Below are 20,710 nucleotides of genomic sequence, written 5' to 3'. Positions count from 1 at the left end.
CCCTGATAGCCTCTATCAACAATTGCACCCCCCTTGCAAGAGATGCGGACCCCCGTAACACATTCCCATCACCATCTGTAGTGTCAGAATCAGTATCCGTGTCGTCTTGTGTGACATGCACAAGCGCACGTTTGTGGGGATACATAGCGGGGAGTCCTGAGGTACCAGACATGGGCCATACAGCTCTGTAATACCTGGGTTGCAGATTCATTACTAGCAACCCTGTCAGAAATCTGAGAAATCCAAGTTTTGATAGAGGAAAACCACTCTGGTTCCCTTGCTGGTATCTGTGCTAAACCAGTGCTAGCCTGATTACATGGAATGGGATCATCCTGGGAGGATAAATCCTCTGCAGCATATGACACAGTGTCCCTGGACATAGCTAAAGGAGACCACCAGACACCACACACACAGGTGGGGCAGACAGAGTTTCCCCCGAAGAAAGGCAAGAGAGAGACAGAGATCGGAGCCAACCCACAACACAGCACTTATAGTAAAAGGCAACCCCTTACCAGCGCAGACTGGGTCCCTTAATAGGAGACACAGTCATTTTGCAGCTTCCCCTCCCTTCTACAACCCCATGGTACCATGTACAGTTAGTAGAGCTGCTGTGGAGGGACCTGATCTTCCATCCAGCGCTGTGCAGGCAGGAAAATGCCGCTGAAACGCTGCTGGGTCCGCTTTGAGGAGAAGCTCCGCCCCCTTAATGGCGCTTTCTTCCCGCTCTTCAGATGATTATACTGGCCTGAGGAAAGTTGCTGGCTGAGATCCTCGGACCCCGACAGGCTTGATGACCAGTGTGGGGGGTAAGCTCTGGGCCAGGGCGTCCCTCACAGCGCCGCACTATGTGCCTCTGGTACCATCCCAGGAGCGCAGTTAATACTGCGCTCCCCCCCATTGCTGCCATCTTCACACCGGCCCCCCGCTTGCTAGGGGTGTCGGTGACTAACTCACCACTTTTTTCAGCACTGTAAGGGGTTGGCGGCATGCTGCTGGGGCGAGCGGTTCCCCTGTGGCGGAGATCGATCTGACCCCTCTGGAGCTCAGTGTCCAGTCAGCGGAGTCAGTGGCTCAGACCCCGCAGGGCGGACACTGCTCCCCCCTTAGTCCCACGCTGCAGGCAGGCTGTTGCCAACAGCCTCCTGTAAAAAAAAAAAAAACACTAAAAAAACTTTTACTAGAAAAGCTCAGGAGAGCTCCCCTAGCTGTGACCGGCTCCTCCGGGCACATTTTCTAAACTGAGTCTGGTAGGAGGGGCATAGAGGGAGGAGCCAGCCCACACTCTAAAACCCTTAAAGTGCCAATGGCTCCTGGTGGACCCGTCTATACCCCGTGGTACTAATGTGGACCCCAGCATCCTCTAGGACGTAAGAGAGAGAAAAAAAAAAAAAGATATTGATATAAGACACACACAATCATGATTTCTACATTGTACCTCTAGAATGCAGGAAAAATTATTTACCAAAATACGGTTCATTTGGACATCCCTTCAAGCGGACACCTTTTTGAACGCATTCAATTAAGAAGTGCCGTACAAGTTCATTTGCCAGATCTCCAACTGAAAAGGAAGAGAGAGAGAGAGAGTAGTAGTGGCTTATCATGATCTGTTGCAAAGCAGATTTATATTTCAGGGCTCTAAAACACTCTTGCCAAAGGTCATTTTCCACTAGGGTATATCAATTGATACTCAGTAGTGTTCTCAGAACACAAGAGTTGAACTCGTGGACTGCAGGGTTCTATCATTTACCAGGATGGCGGTCATTAGGTCGACATAAATTAGGTCGACATACATTGGGTCGACCACGATTGGTCTACATGATCACTAGGTCGACATGGAAAAAGGTTGACACAAGTTTTTCACAATTTTTTTATTTTTTTAAACCTTTTTCATACTTAACGATCCATGTGGACTACAATTGGGAAGGGTAACCTGTGCTGAGCGCAGCGAGGCACGCTACGGTGCACTAATTGGGGTTCCCCGTCACTTTTCAAAGAAAACGACACCAAAAAAAGTAAACAAAAACTCATGTCGACATTTTTCCATGTAGACCTAATGACCAGGTTGACCTAGTGATCATGTCGACCTAATGCATGTCTACCAAACATGGTAGACCTAATGTATGTCTACCTAACTCATGTCGACCTAATGAACTACACCTCATTTACCATTTATCATTTTTTTTTTTAACAATCACTGTTTGTCTTCACAATAGACAGACACGCTTAGGACGGTAACGTCCATTTTTCCAATGTTTCACCAATATTTTTTTACAGGCTATCCAATTAGGATTGGCCATAAAGAAACAGCTTCCCTCCTGAAAACACACAGGTTCAGCAAAACAAGCAAAAACGGGCCTGTTTCCAATCCCACAGAAGCTGCGGCGACCAGCAGTTTCCCATGCCTGCTGCAGCAGACTGGGACTGCAGTGAGGGTGGCGCGCCCCAGGAGCCGAAACACAGTGCCGAAGCACCACTCTTCCCCTGACTCTGGCGGCAGTCACATGATGGGGGAGAGGTCATGTGGCCAGGGAGCCAGAGGTCAGCACTGCCCTGGGAGCTGTCAGGACCTGGCACCCCCAATGCAACAACAGAATCAACAATAAGCCGCAGCTCGTGATGGCTTATTGGAGCTGATAGGATAGCCCCGGGCGATATCATTACACGCGGTAATGTACCGTGGGTAATTGGATATCCCCCTTACTGTGCTGTTGTGTGACTGTCAGGCAGTGCCGTAACTAGGTGTGTGCGAAGGGGGCATTGCACACAGCGCAGTTAGGCTGTGGGCGCACCCTCCGCACATACTGATTGCTCCTCACCAGCTGCGCCGCTGCCCGCTGTAGTGTAGTGTAATATTAGTAGCGCTGTGCCCGGCACCTTCCCTGCCGGAGGCAGCGCTGCTGATATACATTACACTACAGCGGGCAGCGGCGCAGCGCTGCGCTGCCTGTGTAGACTCAGCCTCTCCCCACGATCAGTCCCCCTCTGACAGTCCGCCCCCCTCCTCCTGCTCTTCTCAGCACTGCACAGTTATATACACTTCCGGGAACGTCTATGAGATAACTCATCTCATAGACAGCTGCTGCTGCCTTCGGTTCTCTCACGAGTGAAGTCTCTCTTCTCCCTCCCCTCGTCCCTCGTGCAGACAATGCTTACCAGGCATGACATGTAGGTGCTGCACATACATTAATCTAATGTGTTTGTGTATATATATCTATATATATATCTATATATATATATATATATAGGGGTTTCAACGACCAACAGTGTCTGATAAAGTATGATATAAATATGAGGAGACTTAATGGATACATATAAAATAATAAAACATTTATTCATACAATATAAAAATAATTAATATCAGGGTGGGTTAAAAGCCGGAGGATATGTACTACAAACTAATACAAGGTAAAAGGATAGCTTAAAAACTAGATAAATTACATATAATAAAAGACAATAAATAATTAAATATCAGATTAGAGAGTGCTGCTTATCTTTAAAAGTGGAGAGTCAATTGAGGTACACCCAACGCGTTTCGTCACTCAGACTTCATCAAGGGAGCAGCACTCTCTTATCCGATATTTAATTATTTATTGTCTTTTATTATATGTAATTTATCTATTTTTTTAGCTATCCTTTTACCTTGTATTAGTTTGTAGTACATATCCTCCGGCTTTTAACCCACCCTGATATTAATTATTTTTATATTGTATGAATAAATGTTTTATTATTTTATACGTATCCATTAAGTCTCCTCATATTTATATCATACTTTATCAGACACTGTTGGTCGCTGAAACCCTTATCCCCCCTTTTACATATCCTAATTGAGGCAGTTTATCCCTGCCTAATACTTCAGGGTTAGCTGACGCCTTGTATCACTTAAGGAGTGTCTGAATTTGTTGCATTTTTATCACTTTATTTGTTCTATTACTCACACACCTGTGGCGCCACACTTCCACTACCCAATATATATATATATATATATATATATATATATTTTTTTTTTATATATAGATCTATAGATCTATATATATATATATATATATAGATAGATCTATAGATCTATATATATATTGATAGATCTATATATATATATATATATGTAGATAGATCTATATATATATATATAGATAGATAGATCTATATATATAGATAGATCTATATATATATATATATATATATATATATATATATATATATAGAGTACTACTGTCTGTGACTCGGATGCTGCCATGCTGTGTAATGTGGCCGACGGACGCTACCATGCTGTGTAATGTGGCCGATGGACGCTACTGTGCTGTGTAATGTAGACGATGGACGCTACCGTGCTGTGTAATGTGGCCGACGGACGCTACCGTGCTGTGTAATGTGGCCGATGGACGCTACTGTGCTGTGTAATGTGGCCGATGGACGCTACTGTGCTGTGTAATGTGGACGATGGACGCTACCGTGCTGTGTAATGTGGACGACGGACGCTACCGTGCTGTGTAATGTACTGACAGACGTTACAGCGCTGAGTAATGTGATTGACCGAAGCTATCGCACTGTGTATTGCGACTAATGGATGCCACCACTCTGCGTAACGTGAATAATGGACGCTACCGTGTAATTTGACATGGGCGCTACCGTGCAGAGTGATGAGAGTAACAGACGATACTGTGCGGCGTAGTGTGAGTAACGGGCACTACCATGGGGAGTTATGTGACTAATGCATGCTCCATGAAGCCACACCCCTATTTTTTGATGCCCGTAACTAGCAGCGTGTGATTGATGGGGCGGGGGAGAGGTAAAATGAATTTCAAAACATGGCGGGGGGGGGGGCGCCGATGCTGTTTCTTGCACACAGCGCTAAAATGTCTAGTTACAGCACTGCTGTCAGGCAAAGATAATATCCATTATGATTTTAGCAAACTTTTGCATGAGTATCATTCTGATCTTTACGGGGACCCCGCAATTATTATGGAAGTTTACATATGATTATATCCACTATCAATCTCTTGCCTCTTGACCATCTGCCTCCTCTAAGCACCGATTTGCATTCCTAATGAGAAAAACACCACTTCCACATGGACCAGCTCTACAAATCTGGCTTCAAATCTCTTGCAGTTTCTGTGGTGACACGACACGGAGATCATTATGCTTCCTGCTGCTGTAGCACTCAGAAATTACTGAGATGACTCACAGCAGCAGTGGCGCATCTATAATGCAGTGTGTGTGGTGAACACAGGCCTCTGGGTCCTGGGTGGCCCATACTGCACACCCTGCATTAAACTCTTTCAAGACTTAACTCTCTGGGGTCTCCCGCCGGCAGCTGCATATCTGCACAAATCACCAAGAATATATCATTGTGTTTTACGCATGCACAGCAGACTCTGGGACAGTGCTAGGGTTTCCTAGTGCCCAAAGTCACTGTGCTGTAGAGAGGGGGCCCTGACAAACTGCACACAAGCTCCCTCTTCTCTTAATATGACCCTGCAAAGCAGCACTGGAGGCAGTTAAACAGGACATGGCAGATGAATTGGCTGGATGCCCCCCTCTAGTTGCCAGGCTTTGTAGCAGCTTCTATGCTGCCAAACCAGTAGTTAGCAATATAAATTGGTGGTTGCTCAATCATTTAATGGTCCTTCACAGGTGCAGGAAAGGAAGGGGATAGCCTAGACAGGAAAAAAAAGAAAACTATTCCCCCAGCACACAAAGGATTAGCAATGAGATTTGAATACTACATGATAATAGAAATCCAGAGATCTCAGTTTGCATATAGTTGCAAATATATGTAGTATTCAACTAATTCCTTTGCAGTGTGCTGGGGGAATATTTTTCATATTCTATAGAATGTAAACTTGTAAGCAGGGTCCCCTTATCTATTTGTTTGTGTTATTACCCAGTCCTGTTTTATTACTGTTTTGTTCCCAATTGTAAACCGAATTTACTGGAGCTATATAAGTAAATGGTAATAGAAATACATATAAAATGTCTAATATACGATTTTCTACACAAACTACCACCTAGAGAGACACTTGCAGTATTCACAAACCAGTCTCATACCTTTTTTGTTTAGCTGTACCACAGATGGAGGTGGTGTAGCAACCTTCATAGCTAACCCATAGGCTCCTCTGAAGGAATGGCTATCCCTGACAATAAAGGAACCGGGTTCTTTGTCCTTAAGAACTGCAATAGCTGTATTAAAATAGGGACACAACTCAAATGTAAATAATGACAAATGCAAACAGAAAACTTACTTTAGGTCAATACAATATTATTACTAACTCACGGAATACAAAGCACATACTGTAGCCTTATAATAATGCACTGTACATTGAATCATTTTATTTACAAATTGTTGAGGGTATTGCTGTTATACACATAAATACAACATACAATTCTAGGTATCTACTGTATTACATAAAATACACAAAAGTGAGTCAGTTGTGAATTAAAACATTACAGTGAAAGTTATATTACTATGGATTTGCATCACAAAAGTTTTCCAGTAAAAAAATAATTATAATTTTTGTTGTTGTTTGTAAAATGACCACAGTGGCAGACAGTGGTGAAAAAGACACACATGCTACAGAAAATAAATAAAAAAGTAGGGAGTACAATGGGACAACTGAGACAAAACAAGCGTGTCTCATGCCACAGATTAGGGCATTTTTAAGGGACTAGTGGTTTGACTATTTTATACAGGTAGAGCAGACTCTTAAAGGTGGGTTTTTATAGAGTATTTGAAGATTTAAAGGGTTGGGGAGAAGTCTGTTTGGGCACAGTCGGCACTCCATAAGTGAGTAGTGGCATAGTAGAATACATAAGTGAGTAGTGGCATAGTAGAATACATAAGTGAGTAGTGGCATAGTAGAATACATAAGTGGGTAGTGGCATAGTAGAATACATAAGTGAGTAGTGGCATAGTAGAATACACAAGTGAGTAGTGGCATAGTAGAATACACAAGTGAGTAGTGGCATAGTAGAATACATAAGTGAGTAGTGGCATAGTAGAATACATAAGTGAGTAGTGGCATAGTAGAATACATAAGTGAGTATTGGCATAGTAGAATACATAAGTGAGTATTGGCATAGTAGAATACATAAGTGAGTAGTGGCATAGTAGAATACATAAGTAAGTATTGGCATAGTAGAATACATAAGTGAGTATTGGCATAGTAGAATACATAAGTGAGTAGTGGCATAGTAGAATACATAAGTGAGTATTGGCATAGTAGAATACATAAGTGAGTATTGGCATAGTAGAATACATAAGTGAGTAGTGGCATAGTAGAATACATAAGTGAGTAGTGGCATAGTAGAATACATAAGTGAGTAGTGGCATAGTAGAATACATAAGTGAGTAGTGGCATAGTAGAATACATAAGTGAGTAGTGGCATAGTAGAATACATAAGTGAGTATTGGCATAGTAGAATACATAAGTGAGTATTGGCACAGTAGAATACATAAGTGAGTAGTGGCATAGTAGAATACATAAGTGAGTATTGGCATAGTAGAATACATAAGTGAGTAGTGGCATAGTAGAATACATAAGTGAGTATTGGCATAGTAGAATACATAAGTGAGTAGTGGCATAGTAGAATACATAAGTGAGTATTGGCATAGTAGAATACATAAGTGAGTAGTGGCATAGTAGAATACATAAGTGAGTAGTGGCACAGTAGAATACATAAGTGAGTATTGGCACAGTAGAATACATAAGTGAGTAGTGGCATAGTAGAATACATAAGTGAGTATTGGCATAGTAGAATATATAAGTGAGTAGTGGCATAGTAGAATACATAAGTGAGTAGTGGCATAGTAGAATACATAAGTGAGTAGTGGCATAGTAGAATACATAAGTGAGTATTGGCATAGTAGAATACATAAGTGAGTATTGGCACAGTAGAATACATAAGTGAGTAGTGGCATAGTAGAATACATAAGTGAGTATTTGCATAGTAGAATACATAAGTGAGTATTGGCATAGTAGAATACATAAGTGAGTATTGGCACAGTAGAATACATAAGTGAGTAGTGGCATAGTAGAATACATAAGTGAGTATTTGCATAGTAGAATACATAAGTGAGTATTGGCATAGTAGAATACATAAGTGAGTATTGGCATAGTAGAATACATAAGTGAGTATTGGCATAGTAGAATACACAAGTGAGTAGTGGCATAGTAGAATACACAAGTGAGTAGTGGCATAGTAGAATACATAAGTGAGTAGTGGCATAGTAGAATACATAAGTTGAAGTGAAAGGATGTTATGAGAGATAAGGCGAGACACAGATGAGTTGTACATATAAGAGTGTATGAGGAAGACAATCTGAAGAGGAAATTTGAGATGTACGAAAAGGTGGTGTAAGCGGACGGCTTTGTAGGTGAGACTGCATTGTTTGAATTGGATTTGGAATGATATGGGGATCTGCACAGTGGTGATGTTGAGCAGCAAGAGATAAAACTGTCTTTGGAGACAGAAAAAAGTAAATTTTAGACACATTCTTGCTGCTATTGATTGATGCTGCTGATAGTGTAGTGTAGATTTGGGTAGATAATTACAAGATTGAACACTACACTAAAACTGGTAGTTAGGCAGCAACAACGTTACTTTAAGAAAGTATTTTTCAGGAACGAAGTTCCTTGTTAGAAATTCTAAACGTGTTTTTTTTTCCTTGCAATAAATCAGTGCTGTTAGGTACAAAAAAACAAACAAACCATCCTCTCCTTGTTACTGGCACAAATATTCAGAGTACGTAACGTAACATGTGCAAGCACGCTTTAGTGTCTACAAACAAACCCACTGAATGAAGAATGGTATGATCTTCAAAAATGCTGTGCCAGTATAGACAAGTGTGTAAGAGATTAAATTGTAATTTTCCTACATTTATTTGCTTGTCAAACTGTACAGAACAAGCACAACATCACTCAGTAGTTAGACATATTCTACATATTTCCCAAATAGCAACTTGAAAAACAAAATGATTAGAAACAATGGTTATTAATGTACTTACTGTAAGACCACTACCCACTGAAGTTTAAACCTTGTGCCTAAACAGAGTTTGTAAGAGTAAAGCATGCAAGTGTCTTGAGAAAAGACACCCCACTGGGGGTCAACAAGAACTGTCACACCAGTCATGAGCTGTATTTTTTTCTGTTCATGTCAACAGCCAATTCATTCAGTGGTGCATGGAAACAGAACTTTCAAAAGCCTGAGTGCATATAGTACAATCTCTTACATCCTCACATAGAGTTAAGGCCTGTTTAGAAGTGCAAAATACACTTTCTGGGGGGGGCGTGGCCTGACTGGATATGGAGTAGGACGTGTTCTCCTAGCTCCCCAGCCAACAACATCCTGACTATATCCTGCTACCCCTGTGTGATTACCTGAGTGGCCCTGGACGGTTTTCTAAATACCTGCTGTCCAATCTGGGCTACGTTTCACCGGGATTTTGTGCCCTGTATTCTTGCTGGGACCGTTTATAGGAGCGTGTTGGACCCGACTTACATGAGACCGGCGCCATCTTGGATAGCGCTGCCCGGGAGCTGTACCACTCCTCTCCTACCCGGCTTACCCAACATGCCTTAAGGCCGGCGGGAGTGTAGCACGGGGGCCCCGCCGCTCGAATACCTCGCCACTCCGCTCCTCTTACCCGCCGGACGGCCAGGACACTTGCCGCGGCTGAGCTGACTGCAGGGAGCCGCCGGGCGCCATCTTGCGGTTTGCGGGCCGTGTGCACGGAGCTCCGCCGCCCGCCCGATAGCCCTGGGCTAAAGTTTGAGACTGGAACGGCCTGTGCACCGGCCGGAGAGCACCCCCGCTATATGGTGGACGAGCCCTGCCCCCCTGAGGGCTATAACACCGGCTGCACTGTTTGAGGGATTTTCCGGGCGCCATCTTGTGGTTGGCAGAGTGCTCGGTTCTGCTCCTGACCACACCTCTCCTGCTGGAAGTGTCTCTCACATGCTGTCTGAGCTGCTGAATCTGACTGAAGTCTGGAGGCTAATACTGAGAGCCCAGCAACACTGCCAAGACCACTGATCCTTCTATATATATATATATTTGTCCCGCACCTCTTGGCCCTCTCACAGCGCGCCAATACCTGTTTTGCCTGCATTGCTTTGATATATATCCGTTCGGGTACGGCGGCATTGTGTTATCCAAAATGGTGAAAGGCCGCCAACAAAACGCGGCGGCGGGCACAATGGAGAAGTTTGTTCGCAATCCCGGTCCCCAACAACAGAGAAGGGAAACTACACAAGCTGAGTCTTCGCCCCCCTCTCCTGCACACAGCTATACCTCATCAGAACCGCCCGATGCTGCGTTACAAAGAGTGTTGGATGCCGTGACAGCTAGTGAGGCCCGCCTGGCTGATAAAATTGGACAGGTGCAGTCCGACCTCTCCATTATCCATCAAGACCTACAAAGGGTGAGAGAGAGGGTGGGTGAGGCCGAAACCCGTATCTCCAATGTCGAGGATACTGTCACCCCGCTGGGACGGCGAACTGATATTCTGGAATCTCAGATGACTGATGTGCGCAAAAAACTAACGGATATGGAGGGACGCTTACGTCGCAATAATGTCCGTTTCATCGGTTTGCCCGAGAAGGAGGAAGGCTCATCTCCTGAGGAATTTCTAGAAACATGGCTTCGGAAGGCATTTGGATCCGATGCATTCTCACCTCATTTTACCATAGAACGAGCTCATAGAGTTCCGATGCGCCCTTTGCCTCCGGGGGCTCCGCCTCGTACCTTCATCGCCAAGTTCCTCCACTTCCGCGACCGGGACACTGTTCTGAAACTTGCTCGCACGAAAGGCCCCCTAACATGGAACGGGTCGCCAATATCGGTCTTCCCAGACTTCGCGATGGAGGTGCAGAAAGATAGAGCTCAATTTCTGCCTGTTAAGAGGAGACTCCGGGAACTTGATCTGCCATACGCCATGCTCTTTCCATCACGATTACGAGTGGTAGCTGATGGTGAAACCAAATTTTTTGCGGCCCCTCGGGAGGCGATGGTATGGCTGGATAGACGCTTCCCGGCGAGACGGGCTCTTGCTGATTCGTGATTAATTCCTGTGACTCTAGTTGCAAGAGACTTTCTGTACAGGATAAGATTATCTGCATATCTACTGGGGGGATGCGGGATGTGGAAAATGTTTAAGTATCTAAATGCTGCTCCCTGAGGATGTGAGGGTGATGGGGGGGATAATTATTCACCTGATTTTCTGTTTTGGTACTCTCCTCATATTGACCAATTATTATATGTATGTTGCTGTGATGCGGGGGAGGGGGGGCTGGGGGAGAGGAGGGATATATTTGTGGTCCGAATATATCCGATTGTATTTTGCTATTAAGTCCCAGGGGGAGACTTTGTGTGTTTCGCCCCCTTTTTCTATCTTATAAGGGTGATTTAGATTAATGGCTGGGGAAGTTCTGTTTTGTTTGTGTTTTGTTCTCTTTTTCTTAGGGCCATTATACTCTTGGCTCCACCCAGAGTATAACTAGTTGTGTGCTCTGGGCTCGAGCCGGTGTTAGGTTAAGGGATCCAGGTATGCTGCAGGTTGGGAGTAGTGTACAGGGTGGGGGGAGGGGGGAAGTTAAAAGTTACGGTTGCTTTTTATATGGATGTTTGGAATTTGAGTATGTATGGCTTACGAATCTATTCATTGAGCGGTGGTGCCTTGTACTTATATGCAGTGGGAGTGGATCTGGCTGGCTGTGGGCTGTAGCCCCTATGATTACCGCAGCGACCCCTCATGGTTGGAATTAGGATGTTGTCATGGAATGTGCGGGGACTCAATGACAAGATTAAACGATCTCTGGTGCTTAGACAAATTAAGCAGTATGCCGCTGATGTGATATGTCTTATGGAGACCCACCTGGTGGGGAGCAAGACCCTAGCCATTAAAAGGCCTTGGGTGGGGTGGGCATTCCATTCTACAAACACCTCTGCATCTCGGGGAGTCTCTATCCTTGTAAAGAAGTCTGTTCCCTTTGTGGTGGAATCAGTACAAACGGACCCATGGGGGAGATATGTGTTTTTAAAGTGTAAGATCCACTGTACCCCTTTGCTTTTACTGTCCGTGTATGTGCCTCCCCCGTACTCCTCCGATGTCTTGAAAAAAGTTGCAGGGTTTATGGCACTGTCACCGGGAATACCTGCGGTGTGTATGGGGGATTTCAACAACGTATTAGGTAAAGCGATGGATAGATTCTCTACTAATCCCTCTGGTCCACATTCTGATAGAAATGATTTTGCTGATGTTGTGTCGGGACTGGGCCTGGTTGATCCCTGGAGAATGAGACATCCATCTGTTAAACAATATTCATGTTTCTCACATTCCCACTCCTCGTTCTCTAGGATTGACCTGGCTCTTCTTTCGAGAGATCTGACTCCTAGGGTTCGGGATTGCAAATATGAGACTAGGGGTATATCAGATCACTCCCCTTTAACACTGATCCTGGATTTTAATTGCTCTAGAGGCCAGGCAGTGTGGAAGTTTAACCCATTCTGGCTAGTACATATGGGCGATGGCTCCGATTTGGTGGCTGCGTGGCGGGAATTTTTCGAGATAAACAAGGCTGGGCAGCCTATCTCTAACTTATGGGATGCGTTTAAGGCCTTTTTGCGGGGAACCCTAATTAAACGAGTGGCTAATTTAAAAAACTTTTTCAGGCACCGGGAGTCCGAACTGGAGACCCTAAGTGTTGCTGCAGAAGCACAATATTTGCAGGATTGTTTAGATAGTTCCAAATCTGCATGGTTGTCAGCTCAGGGGGAGTGGAGGGAATATCTAATGGAAAAGACTCAGCATAGACTCCTCTTCTCCTCTCACGCCTTTTACGCCTCCGGGGATAGGCCGGGATCATATCTAGCCTCCCTGGCACGGGGTGAGAGTTCCTCTAATACTGTGGTTGAAATTGAGGCCTCAGACGGTACCACTCTATCGCAGACCCCACAGATTGCGTCGGAATTCGTGTCGTATTATAGGCGATTATACAGTTCTAAACTAGAATGTACCCCGATGCAATTAGACGAATATCTACAGACTATACAGCTCCCCTTGCTGACCTGTGAGGCGCATGACTTCCTCGAGGCACCTATCTCGCCAGAGGAGATTGTGGCTGCGATCAATGCTGCTCCCAATGGGAAGGCTTCGGGGCTAGACGGTATACCGTCTGAGCTATATAAACGACATTTAGATTTTTTTGTCCCCCAACTACTTGAGTTATACAATCAGATATTCACACAGGAATCCCTCCCATTATCTATGGCAGAGGCGTTGATTGTTGTCCTTCCGAAGCCCGATAAGGACCATAGGAAGGTTGATTCTTATAGACCTATCTCCCTTCTGCCGGCCGACATTAAAATTCTGGCCAAAGTCCTGGCATGTAGATTAAATCAGGTTATTACGCAGCTCATACACCCAGATCAGACAGGGTTTATGCCCAATAAATCAACTTCCATTAACCTTAGACGATTATTTACCCATCTCCAGGTCTCCCGTGAGGCTCCCTCATCCTAGTGTTCACTCTAGGTGTCTTTCACAGGGCGCTGCGCCCTGCCCCTTTTTTAGACCCCTGAATCCCGCCCTGCCCGTTTGTTTGCGCCCTCCCGCCCCGCACTTTGCTGCCCGCTGGACCCCGCCACGCCGCCAAACACACTAAGCACACTGCACTGCATTTTTATTATCACTGTCTCCGTGCATGTGTCGAGACGGAGACCTCCGCGGCCCGCCCCTCCCCGTCCGCCTTGTCCCGCCCTGTCATTAGCTGTCAGCGTCCTCTATAGGTCTGCTCAGGGTCTGGTGAGACAGGAGGGCTGGGTTTGCCTCTCCCGCCGAGGCAAACCCAGCCCACCTGTGTGGATGAATGTTTAAAAGGAGACGCCAGGGAGGATCACCCGGCCGCCATCTTTAATACCGCTCCGCAAGTGGGGCTGGGTGATCAGCGCTCCCCCTCTGTGATGTAAGTACTCAGTACGACAGTAGTGTACATGCTAGAACCCCCCCCCCCCCCTCCCTCCAATGAGAATACACAGATGACAATTAGCAGTAAGGAAGCAGAGAGCTGCCGCCCTATTAGAGAAATATTCCTGGCATTAGGTCACTCAGTGTAAACACCCCCCACGCCAGGTTCTCCCAGCGTTCCATAAAGCAATGGGGGGGACGCCATGCGCTCACGTCTCAGTAATCAGGATTCTAGCTGCCGGATTTCTCCCGTGCCTGAAGCACAGTAATAGCAGGTGGGAGACCTTACATCCCAGGCAGGCCTGGGACAGGACCAGCAGCTCCTCCCATTCTCACGCCGATCACTGGGGGTCCTTCCCATTGTTCTGCTGTACGGTGGGGGATGAACGGCTCAGGGCTCATAGCGAGGCTTTCTGTGTGGCTCAGACTCGCTTGTAATGCAAATACACAGCAGCAGACTCCTGTTACAGGAGACAGAGACCCCATTACATAAGAGATCACATACATGCTGGGCTACAGCTCTATGGCGTGTGATCACTTATCAATAGCAACCTGCCTTCCACCAGATCCCCTGACCAAGCAAGGCCAGATCTTACTGAGCGTATGCAGCCAGAGGAAATTGCTGTGACACCCCAAGACATGGCTTCCCAGTAACACGCGCCAATGAGACAGGGGGTGTATGGCCGTCCGTCTGCTCGGAGGATGTCTCAGTCCCAGGGGAGACCCCGCCACGCACATGCAGTGTTCCCTCACACCCTGGTCTGTATGTACCCTTCCCTCACACCCCGGTCTGTATGTATCCTCCCCTCACACCCCGGTCTGCATGTACCCTTCCCTCACACCCCGGTCTGTATGTAACCCCCCCCCCCCCCTCACACAAGGTCTATGTATCCCCCAGACCCTGGTCTTTGGGGGATACATAGTCGACCTTGTGTGAGGGGGGGGGGGGGGGGTTACATACAGACCGGGGTGTGAGGGAAGGGTACATACAGACCGGGGTGTGAGGGGAGGGTACATACAGAACGGGGTGTGAGGGAAGGGTACATACAGACCGGGGTGTGAGGGGGGTACATAATATGCAAATAAGAATACATTATATATATATATATATATATATATATATATATATATATAGTCTTCTTATATAGCTGAAATACCTTGCTTTTTATATAACAAATCTGTGCAGCCACATTTAAGGTGTGAGTAGACTGTCACAAGTGGTTTTTATATTTTATAAGTTCAAGTTGTATGTTGAAGAGATTTAGGGCTCAAAATAGAATAAATATATATTTGAAAAAGCTACCATTGCATGACCCACTGCACTCTGTTGGACTATTGGTCCTATTGTGTGGAGTTTGTATATTCTTCCTGTGCTTTTCACATTTTTTATTTTTTTCACATTTTTCAAGATTAACTATCCACGCGAACTATAACTTATAGTTATATATGCTTAGACTAAGCATTACAGTATGGACATAATCGTGCCCTCCCGAATGAAAAATGTGCCCTCCCGAATGAAAAATGCTCCCGAATGAAAAATGTGCCCTCCCCGTGATCAGCACCCTGCCCTAAAAAATTCCTAGAGTGAACACTACTCATCCATAGTAGTATCATTGGACGCCGCTAAGGCCTTTGACTCCGTGGAATGGGAGTATTTGTGGAGGGTCATGCACAAGTTTGGTATAGGCCCTAGCTTTATCAAATTCATCAGATTGATGTATTCCTCTCCCCTGGCTAGGGTGGCAGTGAACGGTTTTGTATCACACTCCTTTCCATTGTCTAGAGGTACTCGTCAGGGATGCCCATTGTCCCCTACCCTGTTTGCTATGGCCATTGAACCCCTTGCATGTCTTCTGCGAGCGAACCCTGAGATTTTTGGATATACTGTGGGCACCAGGGAGGAGAAAATAGCTCTATATGCCGATGACATCCTGCTATTTGTGGATCGCTATGCTGAGTCTATGCCTAGGATTTTAGATGTTATTAATCAATTCGGATGCTACTCCGGGCTCCTGATCAACTGGGAGAAATCCTTCATTATCCCACTCCAGGGCGAGGTCCCCGCCTCCCCATTGGTTGATCTCCCACTAAGATGGGTGAATTCCTTTAAATATCTGGGCATTTGGGTATCTAACGACCCTCATAAATTTACTTCCCTTAATATTATACCACAAATATCTTATCTTCGCAATAAAGTGAAGGTCTGGGGGAAACTGCCTCTGACAGTTACAGGGAGGGTTAATATGGTGAAAATGGTTTTTCAACCCAAACTCCTGTATATTCTACAACAATCCCCAGTATACATCCCCCAGAAAACTTTCAAACAGATAGATGGGTTGCTGTCCTCCTTGGTCTGGGCTAGTAAACGGGCACGGTTGGCACTTAATACTCTGACCAGGCCCAAAACCTCAGGGGGGCTGGCTCTTCCCAACTTTCGTTTTTATTACTTTGCAGCACAATTAGCACATCTATGGGAATGGGTTAATGAGTCTGACATTTCGAGTCTGCACTCGCAGTTGGTAATGCAGGAGTACCCAGGTGGTTCCCCATTGAGACTGCTTCTCTGTGGAAGCGTCAAAATGTCGACACTACCACTCATAAAACAATATATTACAGTTTGGAGGCTGGCAAACCGGATATTGCAAGGACAGGGCATTGATCCCGACACTCCACTGGACAATAAATATGGATTGCCGGAGTTGTGTCAGCTTCAAGTCAGGGAGGTGTGGGAACCATGGGGAGTAATTTCACTGGGACACTTATACACTGATGGGCTTTTTAGATCCTTCCAGCAGATTCAACAGGAATTTAACGTCCCCTCTGCGTATTTTTTTTGCTTCCTCCAATTGCGGCATGCTATGTCCGCCCAATTCCCCGATGGCCCGCCGGCGCTTACTGATTCCCCGGTTAAACTGCTGCTGCAGACGTTGGGATCCGGTCATTTAGTCTCCGAAATATACGGCCGTCTACTTCAAATGCATCATATAGACCCCCTTAGCTCCCTCAAGACCAAGTGGGAGTCTGATCTAGGTCCAGTGTCGGATGATATATGGGAGGGTGCTATGGGATCGTGCCGGCTTTCAACATCATCTGTCCGATATCAACAGATTCAGTTGTACGTGTTACACAGGGTATATATGTCCCCTCTGAGACTGTCACATATAGGGGGATCCCACAGCTCAAAATGTCCCAAATGTGGCAGTCTGGGAGCAGACTTTTGGCATATGATATGGCTCTGTCCCTTGGTGTCGATTTTTTGGGAAGAGGTCATACATGCTATAGTTGATACGGGTATCCCCTCTACCGTACTTACACTTATATCTTGTATATTAGCAACGATAGATGAGGAAGTTCTAGATCCGCCCAGTCGACGCTATGTTGTCAACCTCTGTGCTTTGGCCAAGGTATGCGTAGCCAGATTGTGGATGGCTAATGAAGCCCCAACACCACAATCTTGGATTGCTCTGGTCAATGCCTCTGTCATACATGAAAAATTTGTATATCTGGCCAGGAATGCGGAAAAAAAGTTTATTGCTATATGGGGAAAATGGATGAGTTCTCGCTATTTTGCTTCACGGATGAATACCGCTGAGCCCTAGATCCATTTAACTAACTGATGTGGGGGGTTTATGTGGGGGATCTCTGGTTGGCCCATGGTCAGCCGGGTTCAAATGCAGGATACTGCCGTGATAAAGTATACTATGATATGTGTACAATATATAGTAAATCTGGGTCATCAATGCTCTTGCTGTATATGACTTTGAATGGGTATATAACACCACGTCACACTCTGCTCTTTCTGTAATACCGTAAGCATGTTGTTGAATGTATTATCTTTTTATTTGTTTCATTGCTTTATTTATCAGATGTATGCTTGTTATGTTTTGCTTTAGGCAATGTCTAAATGCTAAAGTACTGTAAAAACCAATAAAAACTTATTGAATTCAAAAAAATACACTTTCTGTACTGGGACATGAAAAATTAATATTCCAGTTTCTGTATAATACTCTTGTTTTTTCCTGAATTGTGCCTCCTTATACTTAGAGAGATGCAACGTGGAAGAAACTAGAATGTAAACCTAGCCTGAGCCACACTTGCCCGGAAGATGAAGAGAAGGGTCTTCCCCCACACCCCAGGAAGAGTGGCAAACCTCCCTCATCCCACCCACTTACTAGTGAATGGGCAGGATGAGGAAATTACACCTGAAATTTTAACCTCTCTGAGCATCGTGTGCTGTGTTCTTGCAGTCATCTTTGTTAGCTTGCCAGTCAAAGGTAGAGTTGTAACAGTGCTAAACTTTTTCCATTTATAGACAATTTGTCTTACAGTGGACTGATATACATTAAGACTTTTAGAGATACTTTTGTAACCCAGGCGATTAATAGTGCCCCCTTCTCTGCACACCTGCTATAACCAACACCTCCAATCTGGTCTCCTTGACTCTAGGTGAGCAAACTCCTGTTGCTAATAACTTATTTTTGTTTTTTATGTCATTAGGGGATGGTATCGGGAACTCAGTGCTTGGGATGCCGGCAGGCAGAATACAGACAGTGGCATCCTTACACTGAGGATCAAGACACCAATTTTGCAAGTATACTTGCCCTAATCCCCACCCGTAGCCTAACCCTAACCCTCCCCCCTCTGTAGCCTAAACCGATCCCCCCCACCACCACCGCCCACCAGCAGCTTACCAATCTTGAGTTCCGGCATACGTTCATTTGGATTTCCGGCGTTCAGGATCCTGGCGCCGGCATTTCGATCCAGGTCAGGATGCCGGCGTCAGTATTCCGAGCAGTGTTGGAATTCTGCCATCAGTATTCTGACTATTAGCCTAAGTGTTTCCATATTTTTTTTTCAAATTGTATTTTGAATATTAAAAAGATGTATTCAGTACAGAAAGGAAAAGTACAGTCATTTGCATGCTGTAAGTTGAGGCTGACGGTTCTTGCTACTTAGATGAATATCAGATCACATGTTATGACCATTTTTTTTTTCAGAAAACCTGGAAATTCAAATAGGTTCACATACTTTCTCACACACATACTTAAAACTGTACGTGTTTGTGACTATACAGTAATTATGACCTTAGCAGTGACTCACTAGTCATGCAGTAATCATAGAGCTATATATATATATATATATATATATATACATACATACATACATACAACACACACACACACACACACATTATATACACATATACACGTGCACACAATACACACACATAGTAGTCACAGTTAGCATACAGGAGTGGCTATATGGATAGTGTATGTTAACAGAATTTGATAATTTTGCAATCAAGACAGTAGGACGCCATATATTGGACCATTTCCATCAGTGAGTGTTTCTCAATATGGTTGTTTAACACAAGAAAAAGTACCTTGTTCTCTTGAGATATCAGGCTTATACCAGAATTTGGAGGTGTCTTGCACAAATTTCACTGTCATCTTATCAGTTGAATTTTCTGTAAAACAAAATAAAACTACATTAAAGATTTTGCAGTTGATAAACCATTTTTGAAAATGCTGTGTAGTATACTACAAAAAAAAAATCAAAGACAAATAAGTCTGTACAAATATTTATACCAGCAACTCAGTCTGCATTATGGAACACAATATTTTATTCAGTGGTGAAAATAAAACTTGTCTGCAGCTACAGTGTAAAAGACTGCACCTAGAAATAGAACAAGTGAGCATGCAGATCTCAGTATATTCCTGGGATCCTGCACTGAGAACCAATGCCACTAACACTGACACTGACAATAACACTGATTAGCAGAACCGCTAAAACTGCTGTGCATTTCTTTTTGGATGTCATGTGATTTATCTGAAAAATTTACGTTTTGTATTGCGAGATTTTAATAAATTTTTATCGGACTGTCATAGTTCAGCAGGCTACAACAGATTGTTTTAACCCGGCAAAACAATTTGAGTTTGACATTCCCAGAGGCTACGGACATCAGATGCAATTTGCACAATTCAGGGACACTATATATGGGAAATAGCATTTGTTGACAAGAGGAGTGGTTATTTTAATAAGGATCTAGAGTAAATTAACATTTTTGTCACATATTCTACATTAAAACATCAAGAAAATATATTCACCTATTCTTAAAACTCTAGAATTATTGGAAGGGGGAGTCAAACTCTGTGTGTTACCATAATTTGCAGCTACGGGAGGAGTGACAATGTGACATGATTCACCCGCCCCCTATAGTGGCTTCTTGCATCTAGCCTCCAGAAACTCTCTGAAGTAGGCAAATATGATATAAATATATATTTAACAGTGATATATGAAACATATAAATCATTAATAATCAGCGGAGGCTTCTACCTACGTATAGGAGGGGGGCTGCCACTACTCCTTTGCCCGGTTAAGAGAGGTGAGGAGACAGCCGGGTTCCGACACCTGCACAATGGATTCGGAAGATGCGGTGCATCGGCTGCAACCCACAGAATCTGTCTAGGGCTGCACGAAAGGCAGGGAGTGGCTTCCTGATGAAAGCATGCTTTCTGATTATCGCAGCCAGGCCTGGCAGTCTCAATGGGAGAAAACACCTCCCAATGGGACTGCCTGTAGTGTCTGTGACTAACAAGTAGAACTTCCAACAGGAAGTCACTGCCAGTCACAGTGAAATCTGAGCAGTCATGGACTGAATCAGGCTAACTGACACTGAGCTGAGGTGGTGGATTTTACTAGGGGACTGCAGCACATCCGTAAAATCCACCACTGTTAGTAACAAAGAAA

The 20,710-nt window shown here is 44.6% G+C and overlaps 1 protein-coding gene across 3 annotated transcripts in view; it reads right to left on the bottom strand.

The window, feature by feature from the left end:
* TNS3 (tensin 3) overlaps positions 1-20,710 on the bottom strand; it is a 1,058,399-nt gene that overhangs the window by 48,420 nt on the left and 989,269 nt on the right. For all 3 annotated transcript variants that reach the window (XM_063922694.1, XM_063922695.1, XM_063922696.1), the window contains 3 exons: positions 19,344-19,427; positions 6,046-6,177; positions 1,463-1,558 (listed from right to left, as the gene is read on the bottom strand). In XM_063922694.1, the coding sequence (XP_063778764.1) occupies positions 1,463-1,558; positions 6,046-6,177; positions 19,344-19,427 (312 nt within the window). The remainder of the gene's footprint in view (positions 1-1,462; positions 1,559-6,045; positions 6,178-19,343; positions 19,428-20,710) is intronic.

Source organism: Pseudophryne corroboree, chromosome 5 (genome assembly GCF_028390025.1).
Source record: "Pseudophryne corroboree isolate aPseCor3 chromosome 5, aPseCor3.hap2, whole genome shotgun sequence".
In the NCBI taxonomy this organism is placed as follows: domain Eukaryota; kingdom Metazoa; phylum Chordata; class Amphibia; order Anura; family Myobatrachidae; genus Pseudophryne; species Pseudophryne corroboree.
This window is presented reverse-complemented; position numbering and strand designations above follow the sequence as displayed.